Here is a 22,192-nt window from a genome sequence, read left to right as displayed (position 1 = left end):
GGATGTAACTTTAATGAGAAAATTTCCCTCTTCTCCTGTAGTTCAAGCTCCAAAATAAATAAATAACATCTCCCCCTAGGAGGAAAGTTTCTTATTCCCGCGTGGAGAAGTTTCAGAAGCGCCGTCCGGGCGCTCTTTCCACGCGCGAGATCCCCTAGCCAAGGGAAGCAGGCCCCCCACTTCGCCCATCTCCTACCAGCACCCCACCCCGCCCCGCCCACGGTCGACCCGGACCCAGTACCCCCAGTGAGTGAGGCCGCTAGAGGGCGCCCAGGCCCGGCTCCAGCTCGGGGTGGGGGCCCCGGCGCCGCTCGGGACGGAACGCACCCACCCTCCAGCCCGAGCCTGGCTCGGGCCCCGGCGTCCCTGGAGCCGGACGCGGAGCGCAGTGCAGGCCCAGCGCGCCCCGGGCTTCGCGCTCCGTTTCCTAGGAGCCGGGAAATGGTCCCGGGGTGTGGGGGACGGGTAGGGCGCCAGGGAAAGCGGAGGAAGGGGAGGGGGAGGTAGGAGGAGAGGGGGCAGCTCACGCGGGGACCTGGGAGGGACGCCTCGGGCGCTGGCCTCGGCACCGTGGGGTGTCTTGGCCGCGGACTTCTCCAACGCACCGCGCGCGGAGAGGAAATGGCGCGTCTGGCCCCGGGCGGCCGGCCGGGCGCCCCCCGCGCGCCCCTCCCCCGCGGTGCCCGACCGCGTGTCCGCAGACGTCACGGGCGGCGCTGCTCCACGGGAGACGGGCAGTCGGGGCAGAGACCAGCGGAAGAAGGCCGGGGAGGGGAGGGGGAGGGGCGGGCTTGGCCCCCGGCTCCGCTCCAGTCCCGGCCGACTCGCAGCCCAGTTTCTTCCCAAGTCCCGCCCCTGGCCCCGGGCGCCGTGGCGGCGGCTGCTCTCCTCTTTGTAACCGAGGAGTCAAGAAATGTGAGAAACGTGCCCTGTGTTACTTATTTGGGAGCCGAAAATTTATGCCCAGCTGAAAGCGCCCGGGGAAATATTACATCAGATGAAATGACAATGATTAAAATCAGCTTCTCCCCCGCCCCCTTCTGAGCCCAGAGGAGGCCCGGGCGCCGCGTGGCCGGTCGGCGGGGGGCGGGGGGCCTGGGCGCACTGCTCCCGGGAGGGTCCTGGCGGAGGCCCCGGCGGGAACGCGCCGGGCCCGGGAGAGGCGGGTGGGAATCGCCCGACGAAAGGAGGGGAAATAGTGCATTTCTGTCGCCGAGCGCGGCAGGCGCGGGCGCGCGGAGCTAATTGCGACTCTAATCCTCTGCCCCGCGGCGCAGCCGAGCCCGGAGCCAGGAGTCGCCGCGCGCTCCCGCTCGCGCTCGCCGCGCTGGGTAATTTGGAGCCGAATCGTTGCCCTTTGCGTCCAGGCTCGGCAGCCACGGGGCGCGGGCGGGGGGCTGGTTTTCTCGCCAGCGATCCGGGAAGGCCGCTGGAGAGAGAGGAGGGAGAAGAGGTGGGAGCGGCGGGAGGGCAGCCGAAGAGCGGCGCGAAGAGGAGGCGGCGGCGGCGGCCGCGAGGAGGGGAGGAGGAGAGGGGAGGGCGGGAAGGGGAGGCCCCGGCGCGCCGCACCGCGAGGGGCCGCGCGAAGCGGGGGCCGGGGCGGGAGGGGTGGGTGGGGGGGAGGGTTGGGGGCGAGAGAGAAAGTAACTCCAGGACGAGACCGGAGCGACCCGCGCTGCGAGCACAGGCGGCAAGGCTGCGCCAGGCGCCCGAGACCGGCGGCTGCGGGGGGCGGGGGCTGTGCCCGAGCCCGATCCCCCGCTCCGGCTCCGAGGTAAGCCCAGCGCGGGCGGCCACCGCTCAGCACCGCGCACCCCTGTCCCCAAAGTGGCTGCGATACTCAGAAAGTCGCCCGGCCGGGGTTCGGACTTGGGCGGGGGCGGCTGCTTTGTCCCGGTGTTGGTCGGCGGGGGCACCCAGCACAAAGGCCTGGCGCGGGAGGGGTGATTGCCCACGTGGGCTGGTCCTGGCTCAGGGTAGACCCTCCCCACGCGGGCGGGCTCGGCTCTTCCTGCAGCGCGGGGGGGGGGGGGGGCGGGTTCAGGCCCCAGCGCCGGAGCCCCAGTGCAGGGCCGGCGAGTTTCCGGGGTCACAACTGGGCACACGCAGCTGGGGCTTTGGGGCGGATGGTGCCCAGCTTGGCGCTCAAATCAGAGAGAAAAAGTCTCTAACGGGACAGATGTGCGTCCTCTGACGCCCACCCCGCGAGTGCGAAACGGGGCGGGAGGGGTCGGCGCGCCGCTGGTCGTCCCGGGCGCGCGGGGTTTGGGGCTCCGGGGCCGGCCGCGCGGACACGCGATCGCCGCCTCCGGGTTCCTCCCTGCTGCCCGCCGGTACTCACTGCCTGGGCGCGCGCACCGGACACACACTCCCCAACATCCCTCCTTCGGTATCCGGAGCACCTTTAGGTCTTCCCGCGACACCCCCTCCCCCCCCGCACCCCGACTGCAGAAAGATAAGCTTCAAGTTTTCACTCCGCCTCTCAAATGTGCATGAAGGAATTTAACTGCATGGGATAACAGCATTAGTTTCAATTAATTTTTTTAATCCCGCCAACAATAAACTTTGAGAACAAAAGCGCTTTTACGTCCTTAATTAGGCAAGCTTCCCATCTGTGGTCTCCAAGTGTCTGCTTCTTGATTTAACTTTGTTCTCCGCCCCCCACCGCACACCCCTCCCCTCCCCGCCAGGCTCTTCGGGTTCCGCGGCCACCCCCGCCCCGCGGCGCCACGGACCTCGGCCCAGCAGGCTCCCGGCGCCCTGAAGTTCACTCCGGCCCGCGGGCTCCGTGGCCGGGGCTGGCGCGCACCGGGAGGCCGGCGGACCTCGCCCCCGGCCAGCCCCCGGGGCCGCTCGGCGGGCCCCCGGCAATCTCCCCGCGGGCTGGCGCCCCGGGCGCCGAGCTAGAGAGGACTCGCGAGGCGCCTTCTGTTTACCTTTTATGGTTAAAATAACAGCTTAGCAAAGAAGCGACTTCACGAAGAAGCGATTTAGTGAAATCGTCTCAAGCTGCCGCAGCACAGCCAGTTTAATCACCCCCAGAGAGCTGAACAACTGCGAGCACAATGGGACACAAAATCATTTTGTGTGTAAATGAGCGTGGCATTCTGCTCGCTTCTCTCTGCTCTAGCGGGCGGGGCTCGGCGGGGGCGGGCGGGCGCGGGTCCCGGGGGCTCCCGCCGCAGCTCCAAGACGCGGGTCGACACCCAGCCGGCTCGGAAACCCCAGGGCCCTGCAACAGGCTGTTTGGCCAGCCCCGGCAGGGCCCGCGTTGTTGGGGCTGGGTCATGGGTTTGATGCTGGTGTTGGCGGAATGAACTTGTGTCTCTTAACTGCACCCACTTTATGCTTCTGCCCTCAGCAGTGGCCTCGGAGAAAGGGTCGTTGTCCAGCACAGATGCGTTGGTCAGAGGGAGCACTGGAGGTTCTGGTCAAGGCGTAAAGCCTGGGGCTTCCAATGGTGAGTTTCCGGTTTGCTGTGACCATCAGATTGTGCTTGCGATGGGAAAAGAGGCTGGGTGACAATGGGACTGAGCAGCTTTCGGGATGGGTACTTGGTGTTAAATATCACTTTTGAGTAGTGACCTGGCAGTAGGAGAAACTGTGCAGCTTGCTTTGATAAATATCCAGCGGAATTCCTCCCAGCGCAGTTTATCCTTAGTGTCAGTGCGGCTCTCCTGCAGACTCCTCACCCAGCAGAGCCTGCCAGGCAGGACAACCCATTCTTGAGCTCTGTTTTGGTTTCTCAGAACTTCCTTGAGATAAGTGACCTGCTTTTAAAAAAAGCTAACTGGAACTCAGGAATGCCAAAAGCAGCAGCCCCCACCCCCCTCAGTGAGGGTATAAATTAAACATCTCTGTCTGCTAATAGCACCTCTACCCCCACCCGGTTTCCTGTCAGGGAACTTGCCAGGATACTCGGGACAGAGCAAGCTTACTTAAATTTGCACGGTTTGGTGCTCATTGGACCTTGGTCCATGTTTCAAAATTGGATGTTGAATTTCAAGGCACAGAGTCAACGCCTGTGCTCCCTCAAGGCTTAAACCTGTGAGAGACAAGTCCAGCTAGGCTTGTGGACGCCAGCAGGGAGGGTGATATTCGCTGTGCGTGCCCCTGCCACCCCCATGGGATTGGAAGGGCTGCAGAAACCCGCTCTTCTCTACCGTCCTGCACAGGGTCCCTACAGTTCCCTGGAGTGGCTTCCAGAGAATGAGGAATGATCTTTTTTCAGGTGGCTGTGGAGCCAAGGAAAGGTGCTAAGTGACCGTGGGGAGGAGCGGGAGATAGGGTCCATTTGCTGAGCTGCTGTGGAGTTCCTTCTGGAAGCTCTCTAATGCCTTAGGGGTATGATCCCAAGGGGGCTGAGACACACCCTGCACAGTGGTCCATGGGGTTCTCTGTTGATGCAAGAGGAGACACGCTTGGTAACATGGCTCTAAACCAAAATACCAGGAAAATCAGATTTGTTCTGAAACATTTTGAGCAATTACGGTGAGCATATGTTTCAGTGTTGTCATTAGCTGAATTAGCAGACTTGGAGCTGCCCAGAAAACACGTGTGTGTGTGTGTGTGTGTGTGTGTGTGTGTGTGTGTGAGATTTGGTATGGCCCGAGGGCATGCTTTGGGGTATGGGGACAGGACAGTGGTAGATGGAATCTGGAGAACACTGTAGTAGGCATGGGGTCCAAGAGAGCCTGTGCAGGACGATTCTAAGTGTCTGACTCCGTGGAAGACACAGCGCCCGTGACCTCTGAGGAGTAACCCTCTGGTTTCTCGGTGCTTCCCACAGATACTCTGGGCAGCGATGGAAGCCTAGATGCCTCACCGCAAGGAGCGGCCGAGCGGGTCCTCGCTTCACACCCAAGGCAGCGCCGGCACCGAGGTGAGAGCCAGAGGGTGGGCTGATCAGTGGTGGCCACCTCCTTGCCCCTTTCCTGGGTGCCTGAGGCTGCCCTTCCTCGCAGCATTCAAGAGATGACTGTTGACTGGCTGTACGATTATGTATTTTTTGAAACAGAAATGCTCTTAATTTGATGTGAAATTTACTCCATGTATAAAACTCAACGCCTTAGGTGCTGAGGAAGTCACTAATTTAGAGGTGTCTCGTTACTGAGACAAACTTGCAAAAACCCCTGAATCCCAATTCACAAATTGGTGATTCGTTTGTCAGGGGATATTTCACATCTAACACATAAGCCCACGACCTTTAATTAGAATTTTGCAGTTTGTTTTATGCCCCTGGAGGCTGACACCTTGAAAAATTTTTGTTCTTGATTTCTTATTGCTAATAAGCATCTTTCTTTTTCCCTCTGGTACTTTGAAGAGAATGATGCAGATACCCTTAATTACAGTGGTGGCCGTAATTTGTCAGCTGAATATGTGATCAGGCACAGGCGAAGTGATCTGATTAGATCTGTGATCACATTGGCAATAAAGGGAGTACACGGCTCTGTTGTGAAGAAACTCTTGTTTCTGCCTTGTTTCCATCTCCAGGAGGGAGGAAGCATGTCCCGGTTGTCTCTCACCCGGTCACCTGTGTCTCCCCTGGCTGCCCAGGGGATTCCACTGCCAGCCCAGCTCACCAAGTCCAACGCGCCTGTGCACATCGACGTGGGCGGCCACATGTACACCAGCAGCCTGGCCACGCTCACCAAGTACCCCGACTCCAGGTAAGAGCCCAGCCCCTTGTGGTACCAGGCGTGTGGTAGGGCCTGTCTCCCCTGCCAGCCAACACACAGGGCTCTCCTGGCCCACCCAGGGAACTAGGGCTTGGGAGGCTGAGTCTTCCAGTTGAAGGCTGGTTTGTACAGGGACGTGCAACCCTTAGCTCGCTGCATTGGTAGTGCTAGGTGGAGATTCTGAACCACTGGCAGAAGCCACTTATTCAGAGCAGTCCTTCCTGATGCTGGCCAGCAGCTGGCTGGGGGATCTGACATGCCTCTAGGTTCCTCTTGAGTGGGACTTAGGCCTGGCCTTTGCAGGGTATCATCTGTGAGCAATGCTGTGTCCTTGGGGTCCTGTATTTAATCTTACTTCTGATTCTAACACTTGGGAAATCACATAAGGAGAGGGAGGAAGGAAAGCTACAATCTGCCATCTTTGTTGGGGTGGCTACTCCTACACCCTGAGGGCTAGCAGCAGGCTTCCTCAGGGAGAGGGGGAGAGGTCCAGTGACTGCTGTGGAGAAGCATAAGCCTCATATCCCATCAGCACATAGTGTCTCTGACCAGGACCCTCCCAGCCTGGTGCCTCACACTCCAGAGCTCCCTGGCACTCCTGCCTTGTGCGCCCATCTGTGGGAGGCGCTGGGTGCTGCCGAATCCTGCTTTTGCCTCATGGGCATTTCGCTCCACAGACCTGGGTTCCCACTGGCACAGCAGCGGGGCTGACCTGAGCTGGGGTGGGTCTCCTTGAGCCTGTCCCAGAGGTGATGCCGTTTGCTGCTTGCTGAGCCCGCGACTGCTTGCTCCTGGCACAGTGATGCAGCCACCGCGGAGGGCTGAGCAGCAGGAGGGCCAGTGCTGCGGGCACCGCCCGTTTTATACATTTAAAATAGCAAGAGGAGCTAATTAATCCCCCAGACACTGAGGGATCATCTCTGGGAAGCTTTCTTGTCAGGCTGCCTTGTCGTCAGTGCAGTTGCTCAGAGCACAACGGACTCCTACTGTGCGTAGGTGGCTGGTGCAGGGCCGGGGTGGAGCCCTCCATGGGGCTGCGGTGCTCCCTCAAAGAGGGAACTTTGAGGTGGATGCAGTGTCCCCTTCGGAACCTGGGGATTCTGGGGGGGCAGATGGTGGTTTAAGCCTCATTTTCTTGGCCCAACAGAGGCTAGGCCTGGGGCATTTGTGAACTTGGGGCTTCGGGGGAAGGGAGAGGGGGAGCCGTGAGGCCACACCAGCAGTGTTGGCTGGTCCGCTAGCTTGCAGAGCCTTGTCGAGGACAAGAGATGGATTCAGCTTATTTAATTTCAGTTTTTCCCTCTGTGGCATTCCCGAGTTGTTTGAGATAGATCACCCCTTAATCGGTGGACGACGTTTGTGAGTGAAATTCATAAAACCCTTGCCCACAGCCTCTCTGAAGAGAGTTTCCTGAAATCAAACACTTGCCCCTTATGGAGTAATTGCAGCTCAGGCCTCCTCCTTCTTGTGTCCAGGCTGCTGCCTGGGAGTCGGGAGGGCAGTGGGTGGCCCTCCCCCAGGCCCCCAGAGCAGCTTGTCCTTGTCCTTGGTCCTGCTCTACCCCGTGGTCTTGCTCTGTGGTGGGGCAGGCCCTCCAGCTGGGGAGCTGAGCCCCTTGGCTGCAGGACGTGCTCAGAGGAGGTGGCAGTCTGCATTTTTTCCTGAGGCTGGGACTCAAAATGAATCTGCCGTTCTGCTTGGATGGCTTCTGGCTCACAGGCAACCTGCTCCCCAGGCCTGAAGCTTTGGCCTAGAGGCCAGGGGTGGTATGACCTATAGGACAGCCAGGGGATAGTGGGTCAGGCCAGGCCTGAAAAGTGGGTTGGGCAGCTGTGCTGGCAAGGGCCCCTTAGATCTCTCATCCGTCCTTGAGTGAATCATTAAAATTAAAAAGCTATTTTTCATCAATTCTGGAACCAAGAGCAATCCCTTACCCAGTATCACTTTGTCAGTCACCTGGAAATGGAGAATTAAAAGTGTTGAGGTCCCCTGGAGGGTTTCTGTATAAAAGTGCTAAAGTCCCATCCTGGGCAGTGCTGGGAGACAAGGGGCTCCTGCCACCAGACCCTCAGGTTCCTGTGCCCACAGAACTGTGCTTCTGACTCTTGGCTGGCAGGGGTGGGGAGGGGAGTGGCTCCGACACAAGGAACAGGTGCCACCACTGGTTGGCTCAGGAACAGCTGTCAGTCATTTCCCAGAGACTGGAACACAGCTGCCAGGGGCTGGGAGTGGACTCCCTGCAGCTGACACCCAGCTCGTTCCTGCCTGCTGGACATGGTTTAGCTGCTGCCATGGTAGCCTAACTCTCACAGCCCTCCTGGCTGCAGGAAGCAACAAATTGAGATGTCCAGGAGTTTCAGAACCAACAAAACCTTCCACTGGAATGTTGAGAAAATTGGAACCAAAGCTTTAAAAAAGAAAGTAAGAAAGACAAGATCCCTGTCAGTGGGGGTCAGAACGGGCTAGCCTATACCATGGAGGACTTCTGAAGGTGGCACCCCAAACCCTGAAGCCTCCTCAGAGGGTAACCTGGGGCAGGAGCTGACTCAAGACCCTGTAGGTGTCTGTGCTCCTTTGCGGTGACTGACTAACCTCCCCTCAACCTGCTCACATTCTTGGTAGCCTCAGACCCCAAGAGCATGAAAACCTTGTTCCTGTGGAGATACACTGAATCCTGGAAAGATCTAGAAACCAGCCAGTTCTAAAATAAGGCAGATTGAGCACTTTCTAGTCTTGGACCAGTAAACAACCTGGAACCCAGTCAGCCCCAGAATGTGGGTGGACCAGGAGTCCTCTGGACTGACAGGTGGTCTGAGCCCCATCCACCCCTGACGTCAGCGGGACTGGCAATGCAGCCAAACGTAGAACGCTGTTGGCTGCATGGAGTGTTTGAGCTCAAACCAGGAAGGGTGGAGAAAGTTCCACAGGGAGCCTTCGGCTTAGGGCCTGCTGGCTCACCTGTGGATGTGGTTTTTACTTCTGTCTGCTGATGCCATGTGGGGGCCCTTAGCTGTCTGATGGTGACTGCCCATGGCACCTGGCAGCCTTGCTTAGTCCCATCTGTCTCCAGATATGCTGGGTGGCCCTCAGTCTGACATTTGAATGCCCAAGCTCTGCTGAGGCCAGGTCTCGGAGGCTTTGACAGTTGGGACAGGCCATGGAGCCCCCAAGGCTTTCCAGTAAGGCTGTGTCCCCCAGTACTATTGTCACCAGGCCTAGGGGGGTTGATAAGGCTCGATGGCCTTTGGAGCCCCGAGATGAGTTGTATCTGGGTGACTGCAGCACTGGTTCCTCTCCACACCTCACCACAGGCTCTGACCTGCTTATGCCCATCCCTGAGGCAGCCTTGCCCTTTTATACAGCCCCACTGGGACCAGGGCTAGGCCATGTCCCCAGACTGAGAGCAGGTCAGTACCTGGGCGGACTCTCATGGCCGATGCCTGAGTGTACCAGGCCACTGAGTGGAGGGCGGTGTAGATGGGAGACCCTGAAAGGCTTTGAGCTCTAACCCTCAGTTTCCGCCCAGCTCATGCCCCTGGCCCACAATGGCAGGGGCAGGGCAGGGCCTCAGGCATAGTGACCTGGGATACATACAGCCCTGGGCTGCTGGGGGAGAGAGGCTCATGCCTGGAAGGTCCATGTCAGAGAGTGAAGGGGCTTAGGGATCAGATTGTGCAGGCTGGACTGGAAGGCCTGATCTCAGGTCAGGGCCACCCTTTTCCCAGGCTGTGCAGACAGGATGCAGCCTTGGAAGGGTCTAGCTCTGGACAAGTGTGTGGCCTACGAAAGGATGCCTAGAGGTGCCATCACTGGGAAGACTCTGCCAGCCTTCCTCCTGTTCCCAGGCCAGGCTCTTGGCTCTCATCACCCCTCTTTGTGGCTCCTAATTGTCCACAGCTGGGCCTGGGGTCTGCAGGGGAAGTTAGCCAGACCAGAGCCTGCCTCCCTGGGCATGGGATGGACAAAGTCTTGGCTCCAGGCCGGCTTCCTCCTCCCTGGAATGGATGGGGGTAGGCCTTGGGAGCTCCCTAAGACCTGAGTTTCTGCCAGAACCACTGCCCTTCAGAGGACAGGGTGCTGCGTCCTGTCTCCCCTCCCAGACCCCTCCCAGGTGTGCATATCTTTGTGCACTGTGGTGTATGTGCCCGCACTGTTCCTGTACGTGCACAGTGGTGTGTGTGTACATGTGTGCACTGTGGCATGCATGCACATGTGCAGAACCTCCTCCCTGCCCTGGATCTCCCCTAGGGCTCCCTGAATGAGTGGCTGTTGTTGGTTTATCTGTGAGTTTGCCTCGTGTACATAGCTGTGTCCCTGGTGGACTTGTGTTGGCTGGTGTAGCCTTTGCCTGGATGTGCCTGTGATTGGTGTGTTGTGAGGGAGGGGGCCGTGTGACCCTGTGCCTGTTGCCCAGGTGTTTCACATCTGGTGCTCGTCCCTGTGGGTTGGGTGATGTGGATGTGTGGGAGCCAAGACTGTCTTGGCTGGTTTACGGGTGTTCATTGGTTGTGTGGCTCTGGGCTGGGGTGTCTGATGGTTGGTGGGAGTTTTCTGGGTGGGTCTGCCTGGCTAGGGTTTGTGTGTGGGGGGAAGGAGGCTGTGTGTGTGTGTTGCTGTAGTTTTCCAGGCCTACAGCATGTGTTGGCAAGCAGGTATGTGTAGCTGGGCGTGTCTCCCTGGCTGTGGCTTGTGAATGTAGGCGGAGTGTGTGGCATCTGACGCTTGCTGAGCCGGTGTCCTGTCCGACGGTGGCCTGGCTGCCTCCGGTGTGTGCAGACATCCTTCAGGCTTGGCACGGTTTCAGGAATGGGGCTGGGGTAGGTGGACTGACCCTTCCATCCCACCCTCCATCTCTTCTAGAATAAGCCGCCTCTTCAATGGCACTGAGCCCATCGTTCTGGACAGTTTGAAGCAACACTATTTCATTGACCGGGACGGGGAGATTTTCCGCTATGTCCTGAGCTTCCTGCGGACGTCAAAACTGCTGCTCCCGGATGACTTCAAGGTAAGTCTGCAGCCGGTGGCTACCCTGCTGCCTGTGTGGTGGCATTACACAGGGGACGCTGTGACTTAATAAGTGGACCCACGGTCGTCATGGCAACCATAAAAAGTTACTCAAGGAAGCCAAGGGCGAAATAGTTTTTTCTAAACTAATTTTGTTTTCTCACATTTTTAGCTTATTGTCAGGGTGTAACAACAGTTAAGCGGCTGCACTTACCCTGGTTTCACGTTTGTCGTGTGCCAGAGTTACAGGAGCTAGAGGTTCCTAGATCTGCTTTGTTGGCCATTTGCAGGGGGAGACCCGGATCCAAACCAAACACCCTTCAAACAAAAGATGACCTGCAGGTTCTGGGGTGAGCCTGTCCAGGTCCTGAGTCCTGACTCGGTGCTGGGCCCCATCATGGCCCTGGGGATCCCAGAGAAAGCAAACTCAGGCTGGGCTACCCCGGCTCACAGCAAGTGTCCTTCCTTCCTTCTGGAACCCAGAGGACCAGTGGCCCTGGGACTGTTTTTTCTTCCATCCAACTTAGTTACTGCGTCCCAACAACCGAACTCATGCTGAAAATACAGTGAAACAAGGCAGACATGGGTCCTGTCCCCACAGCACTTACGGTCTGGTGGGAAGACATGTTGAACAAAAAACACCTGAATTCCACAGAATTCCAACTCAGAGAAGGAGCTGGGGAGTATGTTTCTCTGGGAAGCGAAGGAGGAAGGGGGCAGACAGGTGTGACAGCCCCGGTGAGGAGGCGCGGTGACGAGGAGCCACACCGTCCTGACCTGGAGAGGGGTCAACCTGGGGCTGTGTGAACTGGCAGAGCAGGAAGGGAGGCTGCTGGTGGATGTCAGGACCTTGGGGGCTGGCTCAGCATTTGTCATTTTACCCTGAATGCAGTAGAAGGGTCATGAATAGGGTTTACTGGGGAAATGACCATCAGATTTTCAAATTGATCACCCTGGCTGTTGTGGGGGTGGGGGAGAGCAGGAAGCCAAGAGAGGTTATTTGAAGGCTTTGGACCAGGGTGGAGGCAGTGAAGAGGGAATGAAGTGGCAGGTTAGACTTATATTTACGAAAAAGACACAAAAGGCTATGGGGGAGTGGAGGTCGGGGGCTTCTTGAGGGTACCTCCCAGCCTGCAGCTTCTGTCTGAGTGGATAGTGGAGGCCCCAAGGGTGGAACAGGCTGGGGGGAGTGTGGCGTCCTACTCCTGCATGGAAATGCTATGGGACGTGACTTGAAAATGGTTGTGTGGTGTGCAGATACCACTTAAGGAGCAGATGAGAGCAGAAGCCCAGGATGGAGCCCTGAGGAACCCCTGTAGAGGGATAGGATGGGTCCCCCGGCAGGCCTCCCTCGGGGTGGTTCCAAAGGCTGGGGCCAGCAGATGGCAGGGTAGGCCCTCCTTTGGGGTTCGGCTTCCTTGCCTCTCCCCAAGGGGTCCTTAGGTTCACCAGCCAACCTTGAACTGAGCCCCAATGAGTGGCATGAGTCATGGATACTCGGCTACACAGGGCTGGGGCAGATGTGGTGAGCACGTGTTTAAGGGACAGTTGGTGTGAGCCCGTCCATCCCGGGACGGGGCTGCCTGCCTGATAAGAGATGGGCTCCCCACACCAGACCCCTCGTACAGCCTACTAGGGCAGGGGCTGGCTGGGCACTTGGCAGATCTTGTCCTTTAAAATCCTCACCCCCTTCTCTGGGTGTCTACATCCATTTTTAGAAGAGAAAACTGAGGCTCAGAGAAGCTCAGTTACAGATGATCAGAGGCTTCAGGGCTGGCAGATGAAGATGCCGAAAGAAAATCCAGCCTAGGCAGATCTGTTTTGCCTCCCTGCTGGGCTGTGTGCTTTTTCAGGGCAGGTGAGCTCCTCCTCTCTGGGGTTCTAAGAAGGCAGCAGGTCCCCAGGCGTAGACAGAGCTCCTCTAGTCGAGCCTCCTGGTCTTTCCAGAGGCTTCTTTCTACTTTAGGGGGATGAAGCCTTCCTGAGTGCTTGGGGCCAGATGGAAGGGCTCGGGGCTGGCACAGATGCACACCAGCCGCTGCCCTTGGGTCAAGGCTAGACTCCTTGTGCTTGCCCGCGTTCACTTGAGCCACATTTTCTCCATCTGTACAATGGGCACAATCCCAGTCCACACTGTGCCCTGGGTGGGTGGGTGGAGTCACAGTTCCGTAGAATGGTGAGAGGAGGGCCCCTTGGAGTTAGAAAGGGCAGCCCCCCACCTCCCTCCAGCCTGTCTGTGGTTCCTGCAGGACTTCAGCCTGCTGTACGAGGAGGCGCGATACTACCAGCTGCAGCCCATGGTCCGCGAGCTGGAGCGCTGGCAGCAGGAGCAGGAGCAGCGGCGCCGCAGCAGGGCCTGTGACTGCCTGGTGGTGCGGGTCACGCCCGACCTGGGTGAGCGGATTGCGCTCAGTGGCGAGAAGGCCCTCATCGAGGAGGTCTTCCCAGAGACTGGGGACGTCATGTGCAACTCTGTCAACGCTGGCTGGAACCAGGACCCCACGCATGTCATCCGCTTCCCGCTCAACGGCTACTGCCGGCTCAACTCGGTACAGGTGAGAGCTACGTCTGCCCCGCTTGCCTCCCCCCCCCAAAGCCCTCCGGCAGTAGTGAGGTGGAGGGAGGCGCGGTCCCTGAAATGGCGAAGCCCTCCCTGCCATCTCACAGAAAAGGCAACAATGTACGGATGCATAATTTATGTCCTGCTCATAATTAAATGATGGTGCCTGGGGGATGGACTTAAAAAAATTGATCTGTACTTTTTTTTTTGGGTCCAAAAAGATGTTCTATAAAAATTGTCCAGAGTACTTTTCACAAAGTGTGCTTCGTTTGACACCCAGAGTCTGAGTCTGGATTCGAATGAAACCTAGACGACAGGAGCGGCAGGTCAGAGGCTGAGCGTGGAGGCAGCCTGGAGCCCCTCCCTCACCCTGCTGACCCGGGCCACAGGCACCCAGACAGCTGCCCGGAGCATTTCTGGACTGGCTTTCCCTAGATGGGTCTAAGAGTTGGGGAGCTCAAGATGGAGTGGGGCGCATTTTCCACCAGCTCTTCCAGACCCAGGAGCACACCCCTGTTTCAGACTTGGGGCAGAGTGAACTTTGCTGGGAAAGTGCCCACCATGCACACATTCCATGGGCTGCCAGCCAGACTTGCTAGTTGCAGGACACAGGTGTCAGACAGTGACTAGACCCATCCCTCACAGAAGCACAAACCCACGTGGACATGGAGGCCTACAGAAACTCAAACACAGAGAGAATACCTCCTCCTCCACCCCCAGCTCCCTTGAGCTGATGAGCCCCCAGGCCTCAGACCATCTGGGACTCGAAGCTCAGGGAAGCAGGTGGCTGCCCAGAGGCCGGGGGCAGGGTCTCTCTATTATTAGAAAGGTCTGAGTGAAGAGGGGGCCCTGGGACCACATATCTGGAGAGACAGGGGCAGGTTATACCCTAGAGAAGAGACAAAGGGCTCAAAGGCTCTTTCTCCCTCCCTGAACCAAGGCTGTGAGGCCCTGAAGGCAGCAGTGTAGTAGCCCTTGGGTTTGGTCACTGGAGGGCCCCGGAGCCTGGCCGCTTCTGTACTGCCCGTTTGCCCAGCTGGTGGTTCTGGAACCTCTGTCATGAGACTTGATACGTTAACAGGAGAAGGTGGCTTGCCCAAGCTAGGGCCCAGCTCCACAGCAGGCCAAGCCGGGCAGACTTGCAGCTGGGCATTGCTGACCTGTGTTTCTTCCTGGCAGGTCCTGGAGAGGCTGTTCCAAAGGGGTTTCAGTGTGGCTGCGTCCTGCGGGGGTGGCGTGGACTCCTCCCAGTTCAGCGAGTATGTGCTGTGCCGGGAAGAGCGGCGACCACAGCCCACCCCCACCGCTGTCCGGATAAAGCAGGAGCCCCTGGACTAGGCCCTGCCTCAGTGCCCACCTGAGGCCCATTGGCCCTGGGGACAGCCCAGGGACCTGGAAACAGTGCTGGGAAGTTCTGCATATACCTGCTTAGTGGTCTTCGTGAGACTGAAGGTGGGACTAGAGGGTCTGAGGCCAGCCCAGGGAGCCCCAGGACCCCATGTGTCAGTCAACAGAATGTGGGGTGCTGGAGGCATGCTCACCGAAGGATTGCTGATGTGACCCAAAGATGCCTCGGTTGGAACTCTGCCACCAGTTTCCTGGGGCCCCTTGGCTCCCCAGCCTGGCACAGCATCCTCCAAGGCCCTGGGGCCCCCCACGGCGGAGTGCGCACTGGCGTCCCCAGCCCACTGCAGAGGAGCTCTTCATCTTTCCCCCACATGTCGCAGACTCCCGTGGGCCTCCTTGCATCAGAGATGGCTTATTTTTCTACAGTATTTAAAACAGAAGTAACTGCAACTGCACAAGCCAGAGAGGCGGACAAGAACCAACACTTCTTTATTTGGTGCTCTATTCTCAGTCAGACGTGCGGCATGCCCGCCACGTGGGGAAGAGCTGCCGAGCTCTGGTCCCTGCTCTAGGGGCATGCAGGGAGGGCAGCTCTGTAGGAGCTGGAGCCGGGCTTCTGGGAGGAGGGTGGTTTGGGTGAGGGGGACGGGTGGCTGTGGAACCACCTAAGACCCTCACCTTGCTGCCACCTGGGGCGCGGGCCACACTTGGTGGATCACTTGACCCAGGGGCTTCCAGTCCAGTTTGTGTGTCCTCACACCTGGGCTCCCAGAGGAGTCTCTCCCCATCCAGACCAGCCACAGGGCCACATAGCATCCTTACCTCATGAATGGGCCCCTCAGGGAAGGGGCCCACCTGTCAGCAGCATCCTCTGGGTCCCCACCTCAGGAAGCCGTCCCAGCTCTGATTTTCCCACACTAATATGCACACTGAATTTTAATGAAATTTGTTATACTGGCCTGCTGGTAAGACCTGGATATAGGCATACCTGGGACTCTTGCCCCAGATTCTAACAAGGACTGGCCCTGCGGGTTCCTCATAGACCTGCTGCCTCTTAGATGACAGGCCCAAAGATGGACACCCCAGCCTGTCACACTTGACCAAGCTGGCTCTTCCCAGGTGGAGAAACCACAGACAACTGCTCAGTGGGTGGGGCGCCCAGCCGGCACCATCCTGCATACAATGCCTGTAGACTTGTATATGACTCCTTTAATATTGTAAAGATGCTAATGTACAATTGTCGTGTTGGTGTAAACACATTACGTTCCTCGTTCATGCCATAAACGTTGCTGTAAAGCAAAAGACTGAGGCTCTGTCCTGTGCAGAAGCAGCAATGGATTCCTGCGATGGATGTCGTGCAGGGGGGTGGGGGTGTCATCAGCACTCGAGGGGGATGGGCAAGGTCCCAAGCTGGCCGTTATTTATGATTGCATCTTGGCTGTTTCCTCACTGCTGTGCCTGTCCCCTGTGGGCCGCACAGACTGAATTCTCATAGCCCCTAACCAGGGAAGGCAGACGAAAGGTGTCCAGGGGCTTTTGAACCCAGTCTTAAGTGTTTGAGATTTTTCCCTCTCTGGCTTTTGGTTTAGGCTGACATCCTCTTTAGAGCCCCACAGAATAGTAGAAGGTGACAGTTCACAGCTCGGGCCAGCCAGGGGACATGCAGCCCCTGGCATGAGAAGGGTAGATTGCCAGAGCGCAGCGTAAGACCTCAGTGCATCTCTACCCAGGGAAGGAGTTTGAAGGTGTTCACGGAGGCCTCCAATTTAAATGAGCTTTTTTGTATTTTTCCTCAAAGCCCTTATGTTCAACCCATGAGGACCCTTTTATGTGCCGGATAAAGGCCACCAGCCTCGACCTGCCTGGAGGACGAGAGCACAGCTGCTTCCTGTCGGCTGCAAAGCAGCCGCCACCCCGCTACAGTCTAATTTGCTGGACAGACTTGCTGGCCGCCTCCTTTGCTTAGCAACGCGCCTCCAGTTGGCACATCTGCATTTTGGCATCTGAGAGGAGAAAGTGGTGTGTTTATTAGAAAGAAAGTCTTGTGAGAACAGCTTACTGCGACGTATGTTCATGGATTTTTCTGGTATGGTAGCCAGCACGGTTGCTGGTTGGTGGAGATGCCCTCACATTTCTAAGCAAACGATCTTTGAGTAAACCATAGTGCTTAAAAAACAAAAAAGTACCTTACTGAATGTTACTTTTAATTTATTTCTTCTTTACTAAGTAAAATCAGGAAGTATAATTTTATATAAACTGGGGAATTTCTGAATTTGTAAAGAAATACTATGCTCCCGTAGTAATGCTAAAATTCTAATATACAGTCCCCAAAACAGTAAGTACCAATTTTCAGTTCCTTTAAAACATTTATATACTTCCTGGAATGAATATAAGTAATCTTTTGATCAAATACCAGCAGTACAAATGTTAACTTCTGCTCTTTGTAAACCTCAAAAGTAATTACTTTTGATTATAAGCAACTGGACGGAGAGGCCTGGGCACAACCATAGCAGGTGGCTTCTGCCGCTGCTCAGCTCACATGGGGCTCAAAGCCAGGTCACAGCACTAATAAATAGTATCTTTTTAAAAGGTTTGTTTTTTTTTTTAAAGCTACCACTTGACCATGTTCCTTAGAATAAATAAATGATATTTTATAAATTACACATGCAGGGCTAGTGCTTCGTTTCTGTTCCACTGAGGCAGCCACAAGAAGGTACTCTGGCTTGGATGATTTTTGGAGCCACCACTCCTCACACTTGGGGCTTCGCTTGGTCACTTAGGGCTTGAGTAGCTCAGGTCCCCAATACTGAACCTTCCCAATCTGAGGGGCTGGATGGTCCCCAGTGTCCTAGCATCCACCCTGCTGTGAGTAGGGGCAGTGCAGGCAGACTTCTGGACTACCTTCGCCTCTCCTGAACCCCCAACCTGGATTCCTGTGTTCAGGGTGTGTTGGGCCTTTTGCACTGTATTGACTCTGTGTGTGTGTGTGTGTGTGTGTGTGTGTGTGTGTGTGTGTGTGTGTGAGCCAAACCACTAGTACATTTGAAAACGGGCAAAGAAGCATGGATGTGAGAAATGTGGATGTGATTTCCATTGAGCTCCTGACCAAGGGAAGACTCATTAGCCAAGCCCAGCAGATCCAATGAGCATGGGATTGGGGGGCTACCCCCCTTATCCAGAAGGCAGACCTACCAAGATGGCCCCATCCCACTGAGCCCTGTTCTCTCTCCTGATTTTCTGGAGACAGGAGAACAGCTGCAGTGACCCTGAAGGACATTCTAGGACATACAAGATTGGTGTTTCTCTGGAGTAGATGACAAGGTAAAACATACAAAAATAGGGGGTGCCAGAGGATTTTCAGTTCAAGGCGGGGTGCTTGGTTCAACCCAGTGGGGACCTCTAGACAGAGCTGGAGGGACAAGAGTTGGCCAGAGAAGGCTGCTGCTGGCCTTGAGCCTGACACCTGGGCTAATGTGGGATGTTACAGGAATTGTGATGTCACAGTTTGATGGAGATGGGGGCCCATAAAGTAGCCCTTTGTGGGCCAAGGGACAGATAAAGGAAATGGTGGCAGCTAAGGGCAGCTTCCTGCTAGGAGCAAGACTAGCAGTGGTGTTCTCTTAGAAGCATCAGTTTTGTGAAGTGAACACAACCCCAGTGAGGGTTGAGGGTCAGAAAGGAGGGCTGACCAGAAACTCTCCCTGGACTCCGAGCCCTGGCTTCAGTCCTTGCCCTCACATCTCGGGAAGCCCAAAGGCATCTCTCTGTGAGCTTTCAGTGGAGAGGGGAGCCCAGCCTTTGGGTAGCCCCCGCCCCTCGCCCCCAGCTGATCCTTTTTGGGACACTAGATGCTAGCTCTCTTCCCCTAGCCTCAGAGCTGGACAAACAAGGCACCTGCCTGAGCCACAGGCAGCGTGGGGTCTCCCACGAGTGAGGGACCCCTCCTGCGGGTGTGTCTCCCCATACAACTTCCAGTTGGTTGCTGTTTATCCACAGAGAAAGGCTCTATTTCTAGTCCCACCCTCCTACTCTCAGTGGAAGGATGTCTTGTATAGAATGTGTGTGATTTTAGGCTCATATGATTTTGACCTAATGTGACCATGGAGGCTTTGGACGTCCATTATCAAAAGGGTCCCTGCTTACTGCAAGATCCTGTCTTCCCAACCACCCAGGGAGGGCCAGGGTTGGCCCAGCATGTGCCAACCTCTGCAGGCACGTGGAGACTGAGCCCATGAGACTGAGAGAAGACATTTGTTTATCGGCAAGAATTGTTTGCTTGAGGCTCTGTAACATAACTTGGAAGAGAAATTCCCATATCACACTTTTCAAGTTTGTCATGACATCAGCATGGATGACCCCCAGGTTCCTTGACTTGTACATGGGGCTAAGGACCTCTGAGGCCTCAGTGTTGGCATCTCCATGGTGAGCCAGGCTTCTCCAAAAATCCAATGACAGGCCCAGGGAAAGAAGCAGGCACAAGCCCTGGGGAAACACAAGCATGAGGGCTGGAGGTCAGCTGCGCTTGGATTCTTTACTTAATTTCCATTACGCAGAGCAGCCAGTTCTGACAGCTCTCTCTCAGCTGGTCACCTGTGCTGGGCCCAGGACTATGGTTCCGGATGGTGGAGGACCTCCTAACACAGACATCAGGAACCAGGACAAAGTGTTAAAGAGAGGGATGGACCCGGGAGGGTCCCTTGAGGACGCCCACCCTGCCCCCCTGAGCACACAGACCCCCACATGCCTGACTAGATGAGCTGGGGGTGCCACCTGCCCCTGGCTCCAGCTGTTCCCGGCCAGGCCTGCTCCTCAAAGCCCGTGTCGAGTGTGTCACTAGAGCTTCCTGCTCTGTGTCCTGGACCTGGTCCAGGACTCCCGAGGAAGCTGCGGTTTGGGGCGCACCGCCTGTACCAGCAGGGTGGGGCGGCAGCGCCCACTCGGGACGCGGGCCACGCCCTCTTGGACGCGAACACACCCCCATTTCCCGGGGCCCACAGAGACCCGCCTCGCCCTGCGGCCAAACAGCAGGAAGGCAGATTCTTGCGAGTATGTACAAGGTCTTGGAATTCTCGCCGGGTTGCCACACAGGAGTCGGAGCGTAATTGGGGAGGTTGTGCAACTGCCCTGCCTGGAAGCTGGGCGCGCAGAGCTCTCCAAGTTCTCAGCACAGGCGTCCGGGGGGGCTTGGGGCAGAGCCAGATGCCAACATTGCCACCTTGGGATGGCACCGATGGCCTCGCGCTGATGTGGGGCAGTGTGGCTCCGCTGAGAGCTGGGGGCCCAGGTCCCTGTTGGGCCAGTGGGGGTGAGTGTTGGGCACAGAGGACCCTGCCTGCTCCCCCCCCCCCCCGCCCCCAGCGGAGGCAGCAGTGGCAACAGCCCTGAGCGGCAGTGCCCTGTGAGCACAGACCCCCCCCCAACACCCCCAGGCTGGGCGCACACCAGCTCCTTTGGGAGGGCAGTGGGAGGCAGCACTGGGGAGAGCTCCACCCAGTAAGACAGGAAACTGACAGTCCCTTTCCCACCTCGTGGGGCCTGTGCTTGGGCAGCCGGGCTGCATTCCCAGCCCCCCTGAACCTCCATGGGTGGGTCCATCCCAGGGGCCCAGTGAGTCACTTCCCCAGGCCCTGAGGCCTGAGTCGAAGGTGCCTCCCTCTCCAGAAAAGCCTCCTTTGTTCTGCTGGCTTCACTTCGCAACCCTGTGCCCCTTGGTGCTGCAAACTCAAGTCTTGAGGGTTTTAGGGGCACCAGCTCTAAGTAGCACCGAGGAGGGTAAATGGATGCTGCCTGCAAAGTGGTCTGGCACTGCAGAAGGCTGGGACTTGCTTTCTTGCTTTCTGTGTCCCCTGCCTTCTCAGGGCCCAGGCCCTCGCACCAACCCACACCTCTGGGGGAAGCCCCGTCTCTTTGCATAGGTAGTGGGTGTGCAGCCTCAGGAGCACTGATTCTGGACGAGCACCAGGAGGGAGGGTGATTTGGATGTGCTCACCCTGGCAGGCACCACCCGAGCTGCTGAACTGGCCCCTGACACTTGCCTCAGGGAGAGGCTCCCTTGGCTCAGATGACTGCCGCACCTCACTCTCTCTCGGTGCTCTCTCCTCTCAGCCCCCCCCAGTTCCCATGCCTCGGTGGAGGAGCCCTGTGGAAGCCCAGCCTAAGAAGAAAATTCATCAAAGCACCTTCAAACACAGCCTCTAGTCTGCCTCTCCACCCTCCCCACCTTCCAGCCCCAGCTGGCCCCGGGGGGGGGGGGGGGCTGCTCCCAGTCCTGAGAGTTGTCCAGCTGCAGGTGAGCTGAACCACCCTGAGCTGTAGGCAGCTGTCCACAGCACGTCTTATATGAGATGAACATCACCCTTGCAGCCAACTGGGGCTCCCATCTTGAAGAAGCAGAAGACTAATTTCCAAAAAAAATTGTATTCACGAAGAGATTCTCAAATTTCATTGACAACAGTAAATTCAGAAAATGAGGAGAGGAGACCCCAGCATCCTAAAAACAGAGGAAAGATGAAGTCTATTATGGAACACCATTTGATGAAATATATTTACCCTTCCACAAATATGTATTGTTTACAGGCTCCCACGTGTTTGTAGGGCCGACTAGACAGCAGAGGGGTTCCCAGAGGCCAGGATCTGAGCCATGCATGTCACAGACATCAGTTTACCAAATCCTTAAACCACACCCATGATGAAGGAGCAAATAACAGTCTTATTTACACAGCAGAGGAAAGGCTTACGTAAGGTTCCTCCCCTTTCAGGGCCAGAAGAGCAGCCCCAACTGGCTCCAGTGCCTGAGTGCCTGTTTGAAAACAAAGGCTAGTATGTATTAGCTTCCTATTGCCGCTGTGACATATTACCACAAATTTAATGGCTTAAAACCAGGAATTTATCACCATACAGTTCTAGAGGTCAGAAGTCTGAAATGGGCCTCACCAGGCTCAAATCAAGGTGTCAGCAGAGTTGTATTTCTTTCTGGTGACTCTAGGGGAGATTTGGTTTCCTTCGTTTTCCAGCTTCCGGAGGCTGCCCAGATTCTTTGGCTCATGGGCCTGCCATTTTCTAAGCCAGCAATGGAGCATCTTCAAATTTCTCTGACTTTTCTGGACTCATGATTACAGTGGGTCCACCCAGATAATCCAGGATAATCTCCCTATTTTAATGTCAACAGGTTAATCTTAATTGCATTTACAGCCTTAATTCCCCTTAGCCATGTCACTTAACATATTCACAGATTCCTAGGTTTAGGATATGAACTTATTTGGGGACATTATTCTGTCTTCCACAGCTGGGTAGCAACTTTATCCATTCAAAAAATATTTATGGAACACGTGCTAAATGCCAGGCACTAGTTTAGGTGCTGCTGGGGATACAGCAGTGAATGAAGAAAACAAAAATCTCTGACCTTGTGGAGTATATACCAGTGGAGGGAAATGGACAATAAAATAAACAAGCAAAGTGTACCATAGATTAGATGGTGCTAAATGCTAAGGGGAAAAATAAAGCAGTGAAGGGGGTAAGCAGTTGTGTATTGCTATTTTGGTCAGTGTGCTGGACATCTACCATTTGCCCCTCTCTCTTTGCCCTGTGTCTGGTAACTAACATT

At 56.5% G+C, this 22,192-nt stretch overlaps 1 protein-coding gene across 1 annotated transcript; it reads left to right on the top strand.

The window, feature by feature from the left end:
• The first annotated feature begins 1,649 nt into the window (after positions 1–1,649).
• KCTD15 (potassium channel tetramerization domain containing 15) lies at positions 1,650–17,252 on the top strand. Its single transcript, XM_087826774.1, has 7 exons — positions 1,650–1,774; positions 3,362–3,460; positions 4,790–4,882; positions 5,494–5,669; positions 10,539–10,683; positions 12,932–13,237; positions 14,422–17,252. Exons 3-7 carry the CDS (start codon positions 4,817–4,819, stop codon positions 14,578–14,580), a joined length of 852 nt encoding a protein of 283 aa, XP_087682900.1. The 5' UTR covers positions 1,650–1,774; positions 3,362–3,460; positions 4,790–4,816; the 3' UTR covers positions 14,581–17,252.
• The last annotated feature ends 4,940 nt before the right edge of the window (positions 17,253–22,192 follow it).

Source organism: Miniopterus natalensis, chromosome 18 (assembly GCF_054644295.1).
Source record: "Miniopterus natalensis isolate mMinNat1 chromosome 18, mMinNat1.hap1, whole genome shotgun sequence".
Classification (NCBI taxonomy): domain Eukaryota; kingdom Metazoa; phylum Chordata; class Mammalia; order Chiroptera; family Miniopteridae; genus Miniopterus; species Miniopterus natalensis.
This window is presented reverse-complemented; position numbering and strand designations above follow the sequence as displayed.